At 42.3% G+C, this 13,667-nt stretch overlaps 1 protein-coding gene across 2 annotated transcripts in view; it reads right to left on the bottom strand.

The window, feature by feature from the left end:
* The window catches only part of psda (pleckstrin and Sec7 domain containing a), a 116,171-nt gene that overhangs the window by 8,433 nt on the left and 94,071 nt on the right, over positions 1-13,667 (bottom strand). For both annotated transcript variants that reach the window (XM_084322093.1, XM_084322094.1), the window contains exons 9-11: positions 12,685-12,755; positions 9,910-10,067; positions 6,647-6,791 (exon numbers count right to left, since the gene is read on the bottom strand). In XM_084322093.1, the coding sequence (XP_084178219.1) occupies positions 6,647-6,791; positions 9,910-10,067; positions 12,685-12,755 (374 nt within the window). The remainder of the gene's footprint in view (positions 1-6,646; positions 6,792-9,909; positions 10,068-12,684; positions 12,756-13,667) is intronic.

Raw genomic sequence — 13,667 nt, 5'->3', positions numbered from 1 at the left:
ACACTGCATACTGTAAACTGTAGCCACTAACACAGCTGAATGACACTGCATACTGTAAACTGTAGCCACTAACACAGCTGAATGACAACACACTGCATACTGTAAACTGTAGCCACTAACACAGCTGCATGACAACACACTGTATACTGTAAACTGTAGCCACTAACACAGCTGCATGACAACACACTGTATACTGTAAACTGTAGCCACTAACACAGCTGAATGACAACACACTGTAAACTGTAGCCACTAACACAGCTGAATGACAACACACTGTAAACTGTAGCCACTAACACAGCTGAATGACACTGCATACTGTAAACTGTAGTCACTAACACAGCTGAATGACAACACACTGTAAACTGTAGCCACTAACACAGCTGAATGACAACACACTGTAAACTGTAGTCACTAACACAGCTGAATGACAACACACTGTAAACTGTAGCCACTAACACAGCTGAATGACACTGCATACTGTAAACTGTAGCCACTAACACAGCTGAATGACACTGCATACTGTAAACTGTAGCCACTAACACAGCTGAATGACACTGCATACTGTAAACTGTAGCCACTAACACAGCTGAATGACAACACACTGCATACTGTAAACTGTAGCCACTAACACAGCTGCATGACAACACACTGTATACTGTAAACTGTAGCCACTAACACAGCTGAATGACAACACACTGCATACTGTAAACTGTACCAACTAACACAGCTGAATGACAACACACTGCATACTGTAAACTGTAGCCACTAACACAGCTGAATGACAACACACTGCATACTGTAAACTGTACCAACTAACACAGCTGAATGACAACACACTGCATACTGTAAACTGTAGCCACTAACACAGCTGAATGACACTGCATACTGTAAACTGTAGCCACTAACACAGCTGAATGACACTGCATACTGTAAACTGTAGCCACTAACACAGCTGAATGACAACACACTGTAAACTGTAGTCACTAACACAGCTGAATGACAACACACTGTAAACTGTAGCCACTAACACAGCTGAATGACAACACACTGTAAACTGTAGCCACTAACACAGCTGAATGACACTGCATACTGTAAACTGTAGCCACTAACACAGCTGAATGACAACACACTGTAAACTGTAGTCACTAACACAGCTGAATGACAACACACTGCATACTGTAAACTGTAGCCACTAACACAGCTGAATGACACTGCATACTGTAAACTGTAGCCACTAACACAGCTGAATGACACTGCATACTGTAGCCACTAACACAGCTGAATGACACTGCATACTGTAAACTGTAGCCACTAACACAGCTGAATGACAACACACTGCATACTGTAAACTGTAGCCACTAACACAGCTGCATGACACTGCATACTGTAAACTGTAGCCACTAACACAGCTGCATGACAACACACTGTATACTGTAAACTGTAGCCACTAACACAGCTGCATGACAACACACTGTATACTGTAAACTGTAGCCACTAACACAGCTGAATGACAACACACTGCATACTGTAAACTGTAGCCACTAACAGCTGAATGACAACACACTGCATACTGTAAACTGTAGCCACTAACACAGCTGCATGACACTGCATACTGTAAACTGTAGCCACTAACACAGCTGCATGACAACACACTGCATACTGTAAACTGTAGCCACTAACACAGCTGAATGACACAGCATACTGTAAACTGTAAGTAAGTAAGTAAAGTTTATTTATATAGCACTTTTCACAGAGACAACTCACAAAGTGCTTTACATACAGCAGAAATTAAATAAAAGCAAGAACCATTCAAGAGATAAGAGACAGAACAAAACACAATGCATCACAGAGAAACAAAACAAAACAAAAAACATATTTTTGTATTTTATTTTTTTATTATTTTTTAAACAAACATATAAACAAACATGACAACACACGATAAGATATACAAGCATTAATTGTCAGGGCACATCCAATGAGATCACATTTGAGTTAGTTGTCTTATATAAGATATACCCCTAATACCTGTTATCTAAAAAACCTACACACATATGCTCCAGCTCGAACCCCCCCCTCCCGGACCCCACCTTGAGAAGTACCTCCACTATCCCTCGCACCTAACCAGACACTACCATTATAAGCTAGCTTTTATTCTCTCCACCACTTCTAACCACATTGACATTTTGGATTCATTGAGACCCAGAATTCTTGCTGTAGATATTTCATGGTAAATTACATCGAGATATGTAAGAAACAAGCAAATCTTTTCCGGTTGAAACCAGCGTGATGCGATCTGCTTTTTAGCTACTGTGATACCCGATAAAACCAATCTCTTTAGCTGTGGATTCACTGCAAACTCAAAAACATCATTCAATAGTAATACCGAGGGGTGTACAGGTATATTCCAAGATACGAGTTTTGATATTTGTTGGGTCACATCTTTCCAGAATGCCTTAACTGGTGAGCAGTCCCAATACATGTGCATAAATGTCCCTTCGTCCCCATTTGTACATTGGGAGCATTTGGAGTCTTGTTTAAGCCCCATTCGGCACAGTCTTATAGGAGTCAAGTATGTCCTGTGAATATAGTTAAGATTGATTTGTTGATGATCCGGGTTCCTTGATGTAAGTCGGACATTTGCCCAGGCTCCTTGCCAATCAAAGTCATTTTCCAGGTCTGGTATATCCCTCCTCCAGACAGAGTCTAGTTGGAGGGTTTCATACGAGGACGTTAGTAATTGATAATAAAATTCTGAAACAAAACCTCTCGATGTCTCTCTTTCGTAGAAGAATTTGTGGTATCTGTGGTGTTCAATTGGTCTGTCTAATGGAACACCGTGAGACTTCAAACATAGCTGTAACTGTTTGTAAAAAAGCCATGTGGACTTGGTGAGATTACATTTTTTGCGTATTTCTTTATCACTACAAAAACCCTGTTTGTTAAAAACATCCCCTAATGAGTGTATGCCTTGCTCTTCCCATATAGGGAATCTTATAGGTCGTTTTCCAATTAAGAGTGCATTGTTATTGAATAAGGGAGTATGATTGTGCCATTTTTGTGGGTTAGGATTTTTTTTTTGTGATTCACGCCATATCCGGATTGCATGAGTAATTATGGGGCCAAATTTTCGTTCACAGTGCTTGATTGGTAGTTTAGTGTATGCTATATCCTTCAGTCTATGTGGGGCTACTATGTTTTCTTCTAATTTTCTCCAGGATACTAATGCTTGGGGGTCAAACCATGTTGTCAATGGACTTAATGTGTACGCCTTAAAATATAGGAACAAATCTGGAAATGCCATGCCACCATCTGCTTTATTTCTCTGTGTGGTGGATCTTTTTATACGTGGTGGTTTGTTATTCCAAATAAATTTGTATGTGGAGGAGTGTAATCTTTTCCAGTAACCCTCTGGAGGGGGTAACGGTAGCATTGAACTGAAGAAGTTGATTCTAGGTAGTACATCCATCTTAACTATTGATATCCGTGCTTGTACTGTGTTTTTAAGTTTTGCCCATCTATCAAGGTCGTCTTTGATTTTGTTTTGGATTTTTGTGTAGTTGTGCTTCACCGTTTGTCTTATGGTGGGGAATATTTCCACTCCCAAGCATCTGAAATGTTTTACCATCGGTATCTCTCCTGGGAGGGTTGTATCTTTTTTTGCAGGGGTGTTAAGTGGAAGGAAAGCCGACTTCGGCCAATTTATCTTAAATCCCGATAAATCACCAAAGTCCTCAATCAACTTGAGCAGATGAGGCAATGTGGTGTTGGGGTTTTGCATGAACAATATTACATCGTCCGCATATAAACAAATTTTTTGTTGTGTGCCCTTGATTACGATTGGTTCTATGGATTGGGATTGTCTTATATATTGTGCTAAAGGCTCTAATGATAGATTGAACAGTCCGGGACTAAGAGGACAACCCTGTCTGGCAGAGCGTGATACCGGAAAGATTTTGGAGATGATTGTGCCTGTTGTAATCATGGCCGATGGGTCTTTGTATAATACTTTAATCATATCGATGAATCCTTTTCCTAACCCCATCCTTTCTAGTACTGCCCATAGATACGACCATTCCAGCCTGTCAAAGGCTTTCATAGCATCCAGGGACAGCATCGCCTTAGGTATGGTGTCCTCCTTGTCGGCATCAAGTATGTGCAGTATTCGTCTTATGTTTTCAGTGATCAGGCGGCCTCCTATGAAGCCAGTTTGGTCCGGGTGAACTAAAGACGTCATATGCTTTTGTAATCTGATGGCTAATACCTTAGAGTACAGTTTGATATCGGTTCCGAGGAGGCTTAAAGGTCTATAACTACCGCACTCGTTGGGGTCTTTGTCTTTTTTAAGGAGGACTGTTATGAGTGCAATATTGTCATTCTTATGGAAGTTCCCCTCCTTGACTGAGTATAAGATCATATTTAGTAATAAGGGGCCAATTATGTCCCAACAAGAAAGGTACATTTCTGATGGGAAACCGTCTATTCCAGGAGCCTTACCACTTTGCATTGCTGTTATGGCCTTCTTGAGTTCCTCTAGTGTGATCGGTGTTTCTAACTGTTTAGCGTCATCCTCTGAAAGTTTAGGGAGAATAATTTGATTAAGAAATGTGTCCATTTTGTTTTGATCGAAGGTCGTTTCTGATTTATATAAGTCGGAGTAGAATTCTTTGAATGTATCGTTTATTTTTACAGGATCTGTTACAAGTACTTGTTGTGCTCTAATGGTAGTTATATCTGCAAATTTTGCATTAATTCTTAATCGCATGGCTAATAGGTGGCTGGGTTTGGAACCATGGGAGTACTGCTGTTGTCTTGTGCTGCGTATTTGTATTTCCGATTGTTGTCTGTATATGGCATTGATCTCTATTTTTAGTACGTTAACTTGATTCTCTAGTCGAGTTGAGTTGTTGTATTTTAGAGAATTAAATAACGTTGAGTAAAGCGTTTCCAGCTCAGCCAGTTTTGTGCATTGATTCTTGCGCATTTTGGAGGAAAAGCTATCCGTGAAATCTTTGATCATTCCCTTTACCGACATCCATATTATTCTGGGGTCTTGCACCGAGTTTGCATTCTCCCGTTGGAATACTATAAGAGCTTCTTTGAGTTGTGTAATGAATTCCTTGTTATTAAGCAGCAACGAGTTAAATCGCCAACAAAAAACATATTTTATACCTGGAGGAGAAGCTCAAACATTACCCAAAGGCCTGTTTAAACAGTAATGTTTTTAGCTGATTTAAAAAAAAAAAAACAGACGCTACAGCTCTTAGGCCACGAGGAAGTGCATTCCAGAGTCTAGGCGCGACAGATTGAAAGGCTCTGTCACCTTTGGTGATCAACCTGGTGGGCGGAATGACCAACAGGTCCTGGTCAGCTGTCCTCAGGGTCCTGCTGGGCACATATGGTTCCAGCAGGTCAGTTAAATATTCTGGTGCCTGGCCATGCAAAGCTCTAAAAGTGAGCACCAGGACCTTGAAATGTATTCTAAAATGTATAGGAAGCCAGTGCCACTAACACAGCTGCATGACAACACACTGCATACTGCCCCACTGATACCATGAGCTGACATTCATATTGATTCTGCAAAAACTGGCAGTATTTGAGAATAAGTACCATTTTCTATAAGTATAGTGAACCTGTCCAACCTGACGACTACAGTAGTATAAAGTCAAAGTCAGCTTTATTGTCGCTTCTCATAATGTGACATACAGAGAAATGAAATTGCATTTCCCCCTTCCCACGGTGTATATAAAAAAAATATCTAATATAAACATAAAGTGACATATAGGACACTATAAACATAAGTAACATATGGGATCCATTGCATCGGTCTGATTTTCCAAACAATTCCTGTTAAATGGACTGCATTTATATAGCATATTCATCCAAAGCGCTTTACAACTTGTGCCTCACATTCTCACATTCACACAGTGATGGCGGACCATGCAAGGTGCCAACCTGCTCATCGGGAGCAGTTAGGGGTTAAGGACACTTCGACACACTGCCAGGAGGAATCGGAATCGAACCAGGAACCTTCTGATTACCAGACGACCGCTCTACCTCCTGAGCTACGGTTTCCCCCCTCTTGAGCAGCAGTGCAGCAAACCTGTCAAATGTGGGACATCTAGATGGGCTACATATTTTAATTGAACCATCCGTTTAGTCTCACCCCCTCATAGTCGATAGATTCAAGTGGGGAAACTCAAATTTGACAGATTAGTCGATGAAATCATCAATGGTACAAAGATTGTCTTTAGTTGAGAACAGCTTTGCTGCACCTTATGTGACACTGTGAATACTGTGAATATTTTTTTTCAGCCAGTTAGATAGTAAATTATATTGACCTATTTGTTTACACTGCTTGTGTTGTTTTTACTACCTGTACCATGCTGCTATGATGCCTGAATTTCCCCAAGGGGATCAATAAAGGAATATCTTATCTTATCTTAGCTCTACATCCGTTGTATATCACTATATATCACTAAATATCACTATATCACTATATATCGTGTCCAAACACATCAAACACGCCTCAACTGGAGCGGTAGAACATCTTGCTTGCTGTGCAGATGTGTTAGCCAAGCAAGCCTATGGTTTCCTACACTAGCAATTAGCTAAGAGAGGGTGCTTCTGGGTAACGTAGTGCTCGTACCTGTGAGAGTTTGGTGTTGGATCCAGGCAGCAGTGGGCGGCTGAACCTCTTCTGGGAGCCAATAGCGGCCGGGAAGGGCGGGGCTGAAAACATGGCCGCCACCGCGTTGATTCGAGTGATCCATGACTGCATCTGCTCTGCGTTACTGGAGGAAATCAAGAGGGTTAGTCAGTCATTAGAACTCAAGAGTCTCATTTCCTCATATACAACTCATTTCCACTTGTTTGTTTTATGTGCAAAGCACCTCTTAGTTCAAGGTCACCAACTCACTGAGATTATTAAAAATGTATTAATGTTGCAGCCCACTCACTGTGCCTGGAATTACAAGAGTACCCTCGACAGCTGGTGAGCAGAATTACTGCATAACTGTCTAGAAATTAAACACGTAGGGCTCCTAGTCGATTAATAGGCCAGTTTGGTCTTAGCGAATATTTTAGTTGCATCAATACTGTGCCGTCAGAACAGTCTTAGGTTTGTAGGTTAAGTATTTAATGAGACATTTAACATTCATTTCACTAATGTCATCTGCTTTCAACCAGGAAATGCGTATTATAAGCTGATAGATCTAGTGATATATGCACAAAAGCGATTCTTTTTTCCAGCAAAGGTCTTGGTTACAACGACAATTAAGCAGGATTGTAATTATAGGTGAAGTATTTCCAAAACGCAAGCCTGCTCCTCCAGATGAGAAGAGACGATGATTCAACAGCAGCCACAACCCGACTCAGGCGCAGAGAGAGTGACTTGCACTGCAAACAATCTACAAAGCCCTGGAAATACTTGCCAGTGCATTGTGCATACCGCACGTTCCTGTTTAATGCGAGGATCTATACATGGCAAAATAATATGCAGGTTAATTTAACTGTGACCATGAAGAGAATCGTCCTTCCGTATTCTAGTGAGACACTGGAGACCGGTTTCATAAGTGGTGGAAACGCAGATAACAATAGGCTGAGTTCCTTGAAATGTCGTCCCCTGGAGTGGCTGGGTAGCGTAAGAGCCTAGGTCTCGCAGAGATTCTGGGTCAGCGGCACCTCCGACTTGGTCAGTCGTCCACAATCGGCAGTGTTCGCGGGTGGGGAGTCGGTGGGGTATACGAGTCCTGGTCGGTTTGGGCGCCTGTTCAGCAGGGAGGGGATCTGGGGGAAATAGCGTGAACCTCCGCATGCGTTACGTTCTCCCAGTGAAACTCCTCGCTGTCAGGGGAAAAGAAGCGGCTGGCAACTCCACACGTATCGGAGGAGGCATGTGATAGTCTACACCCTCCCCAGGCCGACAGTAAGACAGCATGTGGTAGTCTACACCCTCCCCAGGCCAACAGTAAGACAGCATGTGGTAGTCTACACCCTCCCCAGGCCGACAGTAAGACAGCATGTGGTAGTCTACACACCCTCCCCAGACTGACAGTAGGGCAGCCATGTGATAGTCTACACACCCTCCCCAGACCGGCAGTAGGGCAGCATGCGGTAGTCTACACCCTCCCCAGGCCGACAGTAGGGCAGCCATGTGATAGTCTACACACCCTCCCCAGACCGGCAGTAGGGCAGCATGCGGTAGTCTACACCCTCCCCAGGCCAACAGTAGGGCAGCATGTGATAGTCTACACACCCTCCCCAGGCTGACAGTAGGGCAGCATGCGGTAGTCTACACACCCTCCCCAGGCTGACAGTAGGGCAGCCATGTGATAGTCTACACACCCTCCCCAGACCGGCAGTAGGGCAGCATGCGGTAGTCTACACCCTCCCCAGGCCGACAGTAGGGCAGCCATGTGATAGTCTACACACCCTCCCCAGACCGGCAGTAGGGCAGCATGCGGTAGTCTACACCCTCCCCAGACCGACAGTAGGGCAGCATGTGGTAGTCTACACCCTCCCCAGACCGACAGTAGGGCAGCATGTGGTAGTCTACACCCTCCCCAGGCCGACAGTAGGGCAGCCATGTGATAGTCTACACACCCTCCCCAGACCGGCAGTAGGGCAGCATGCGGTAGTCTACACCCTCCCCAGACTGACATTAGGGCAAAACGCGCAACCACCAGGAAGGGAATTGACATAACGACTAAATTGGGATGGGAGATAAAGATAGAAAGGCAAAATGTCATCCTGGGACTAAAAGTTCAGGCTAGTTTGGCTCTCAATTTACCAACCCTGCCTCAAGGCCCATCTCTCCTCCAGTGCCTCCTCTTAGCTCCCCGTCCCCCATCCATCCATCCTTGTGTGTTTGTGTTACGCTCGTCTGTTGTTTGTCTCACTACATCTAGCCCTTGGTGTGAAGCACTATATGAATCTATATGCATTATTATTATTAGATCCGATTCAAATGTATTGTCATCCTACAGCACAAGTACAGTAGGCCTACAATGAAAATAAGTTCGACATCCAACCAGAGTGCAAATGTAACAGTAAAGTGCAATAGTAAAAGGGTATAAAGACACTATGGTAGTAAGTAAGTCATACTGGCCAGCAGCTTAACTAGTAAGAGTAGGTAAGGGATATATGTACAGATAAGATAAGATATTCCTTTATTGATCCCCTTGGGGAAATAATAGATATAGTATCTACAGATGTGTAAAAAGGATTATATGCAGGTATGTACAGACAGATGGTGATTTACGGTAACAATAAATATATACTGTATATAGTACAGCATTATTGTACATGCTATCCTACAGAGTTATATGGGTTATATGCAGGTGTATAAGCAGGTATATATAAGGATTATATGCAGGTATATTCAGACAGATATGGATATACATATATATATATATGCTGTAAATATAGAGAGTTACTGTATGGGTAGACTATAGTACGGGGCAGGTAGTTGCGATTATTACTAGGGATGCTTGATATTGGCTTTTTTACCGATACCGATATACCGATATTGTCCAACTCTTAATTTCCGATACCGATATCAACCGATACCGATATATGCAGGGTTCCCCCCCCCCCCAAAAAACGGAATAATTTCAGGTAATTAACATTACATATGTCTTGTTGTGGAATTAACATAACATTATGCATACTTTGACAATAAATAAAATCAGAATTTGTTCTTACTTGCTTGTCTGGGTAAATAAAGGTTATAGACATGTAAAAAAAAAAAAAAAAAAAAAAAAAAAAATTTAAACCGATACTGATATTTTCCGATATCACATTTTAATGCCGATATCGGCCGATAATATCGGTAGGCCGATAATATCGGACATCCCTAATTATTACTATGATTCCAGTGCAGGGCAGCGAGCAGCTTGGGGAGAGACTCACGGGGCCTGGAGCAGGAAGACCCTCCAGTCTGCGGTGCGCAGGTAGAAGACGTTGGGTCTCTTGCTGTAGTCAGCCGCCCTCATGGCCAGAGAGTGGTGGATGGACACGGCGTTCTTCAGGTCCTCGTCAGTCAGCTGCCGGTCTGCACGGTACTCACCCTGCACCGCCAAACACATCATCACTGTTAGGATGGGTTACAAATCTAACCCTTAACCTACGTGACCTTTAACCTACGTGACCCTTAACCTACGTGACCTTTAACTGACCATAAATGGTAAATGGTGCATTTATATAACTATTTTATCCAAAGCGCTTTACAATTTTGTTTGTCACATTCACCCATTCACTCACACATTCACACACCGACGGTGGAGGCGACCATGCAAGGTGCCAACCTGCTCATCGGGAGCAGTTAGGGGTTAAGTGTCTTGCTCAAGGACACATCGACATCGACTGCCCGGGAGGAGCGGGAATCGAACCGAGAACCTCCAGATTACCAGATGACTGCTCTACCTCCTGAGCCACTGTAGCCCCCAAAATGTTTTACCTTTAACACTTTCAGTGCCTTTGATTAACGTTGATTAATGTGCTTGGATGCCAGCATCCACTTCAATGATAGCGTTAAAAATGCATAATCTATGTTTGAAATTATGGCTATGTGTCTAATCTGCCCGTCGCTTATCGATGACTTGTTTGCAGTCAACATTGTCGAAACGGATTGTTTTTTTAATCGGTTCATTTCCCTTTTATAGCATTTCGAAAAGCTATAGTTTTCTCAAACATTTCAGGAAAATAGAAAGATTCCGTCATAAACAGCATTTACTGGAATATTCTCGAATACACTAGACACGTTGTCATTTGTCAGCCTATTTATGAATCGTTTTCAAATAAACGCTAGATTATCGATAGTATATGTGTACTTATGCACGCTATAGAAGCGAGCTGAGAAATCGATTATCTTATTTCCTCAACAGCACACACACACACACACACATATACACATACGGGGCACGCTGTTATCTCAGTGAAAACAGCTCTGATTATCCTAAGACTGGTAACATAGACTCCTTACCTTAGATCAGATGTTCTCCAAAAAGATTATTCCAATTCCTGATCGCCATTCCAAATATCGATCGCGTTTATTGATTGATTATTGGCTGCTGTAAATATATATTCCAGGCTGCTTTCCGTCTCGCAATCACTTCCCTCTTCATCAGAAGGCTCGCCAGCATAGTGGAGCGAGTAGGCTCCCCCCCCACCCATCGACCTGTGTAATCGAATGGGCTGCAATTACACAGGAATAGACGATAGGGGGCGGTATTTTCCCATCGGAGCTCATAAAGGGGCTGCTGTACCAATGGAAGACTTGGTTAATGAAATATGAATTCAGATCGCTAATAAAAAATAAAAGCGACAATTAGCGTCGTCGGCTCTCAACGGGGGGCATGAAATGAACGATAAATAGCGTCGTCGGCACTGAAAGTGTTAACACTTTGAGTGCCACGCTGTTTGGTTAATTTACCTTTAGAATGCCGGCCTTTCTAGACGTTTCCGTGGTCGTTGCACTATGTTTGCAAAGCTGTGTTTGTGTTCTGTATTATAGCTGTAGAGACACGGTGTGGCCCATTTCGACAAACATTACTTGTAGTCCAGCATGGGAATAATAGTTTGTTTCCACATGCTGTAGTTTGTAGTTTATTACACGCTAAACATCGCGCATTTCCACGATAATAGTATTTTTTCATAGATCGCGAGATAAAAGACGTTATGTGCAATAAGCCCAAACCGTTCTGGCTGATCCCCTGAAACCCCGAATACTCCCATATCAAAGGTATATGACTTGTATATATGTATCATCACAAAATCATCAAGGGGGGGGGGGTTGTTTTAACTCAAAACTATGATCGCGTTTGCCGAGCATGTTTTTCGTCCGTTGAAACAAACACAGAACTGTGATCGTTAGAAAAACACGTTTCAGATTAGGTAAAATAGACATAGAATGTACCTTACCTTAGCCAGAAGGTATTCCAAAAGAATAATTCCAAGTGATCGCATCGCAATCGCGATTACCAGTGTATATGTCTATACACGTTTCATGATCAAATACGCTCATGCAACGGAATCCCGAGGCGAGGACTGTGAATCTCTGTCCCAGGGGAAGGAGGGGCCACTCGCGAGGAGAAACTGAGTGAAGCTGACTATCAGCCCAGAGCCCCATGCAGTTCAGACACGGGACGATACTGCCACCTGGTGATGGTCGATCAGAATGCAGTTCTAAATTGTTGGGACATGCCTAAATGATGCAGATCGCTCTGGGCAACTGTGTAGAGCGGGAATCAAAGTAAAAAGATCAAACGATCCAAAAACGTATTTATACGTTTATGGCACTCAACGATTGGCGCCCAGAAACGTTAAAACACGTTTATGGCACACAATGTGTTAAGAGGTTAAAATCATTGGTAAACAAACGTAGTGCTGAAAATACACTTTGCTGTTTTGATAGGGTTAGGGTCTACATTTGAAAAAGAAACGCAACATTAATTAATACAGACTGTATGGATTTATTTATGACGTGAAATAAATCTCGGCTCGATACCTGGCTGATCGGGCTTAAAGGTCATAAAAGAAGAGATGTTGATCCCATTCAACTCAATGTCGGCCCAACTGAATGTTTCCACACTTTTTGTTTCCTTGTCAGAATATTAATATATTCTGAGTACTATGGGATATGGGAATGAGTACTAGGAGGGTGAGAGAGGCGGTTTAGCTGCGTACCTTCAGCAGGTAAAGGACCAGCCCCTTCAGCATGGCATAGAAGGACCTCCAGCCCCTTTTACCACGTGGTGCTGGAGGGGAGAACAACATATCACAAGCTGAGTGATGTCATAATACAAATCACAAGCTGAGTGATGTCATAATACAAATCACAAGCTGAGTGATGTCATAATACAAATCACAAGCTGAGTGATGTCATAATACAAATCACAAGCTGAGTGATGTCATAATACAAATCACAAGCTGAGTGATGTCATAATACAAATCACAAGCTGAGTGATGTCATAATACAAATCACAAGCTGAGTGATGTCATAATACATATCACACGCTGAGTGATGTCATAATACAAATCACAAGCTGAGTGATGTCATAATACAAATCACAAGCTGAGTGATGTCATAATACAAATCACACGCTGAGTGATGTCATAATACAAATCACAAGCTGAGTGATGTCATAATACAAATTACAAACCGAGAGGTGTCATAATACATATCACAAGCTGAGTGATGTCATAATACATATCACATGCTGAGTGATGTCATAATACAAATCACAAGCTGAGTGATGTCATAATACAAATCACACGCTGATTGATGTCATAATACAAATCACAAGCTGAGTGATGTCATAATACAAATCACAAGCTGAGTGATGTCATGAAATACATATCACAAAAACTGAGGTAACAACGTAACACGCTATTTAAGTGACTAACTACTACTTCTACTACTACTACTTCTAGTACTTCTACTACTACTAGTACTTCTACTACTACTATGACGACGACTACTACTATTATTACTACTACTACAACTACTACTACGTCTACTACTACGTCTACTACAACTGCTACTACAACTGCTACTACTGCTAATGCTATTACATTGTATATTACTGTTGCACCTTGCTGTTACATTTGCACTCTGGTTGGATGCCAATCTTATTTTCATTGTACTGTACTTGTGCTGTATGATGACA

Source organism: Notolepis coatsorum (genome assembly GCF_963971535.1).
Source record: "Notolepis coatsorum genome assembly, chromosome: 9".
Classification (NCBI taxonomy): Eukaryota; Metazoa; Chordata; class Actinopteri; order Aulopiformes; family Paralepididae; genus Notolepis; species Notolepis coatsorum.
This window is presented reverse-complemented; position numbering and strand designations above follow the sequence as displayed.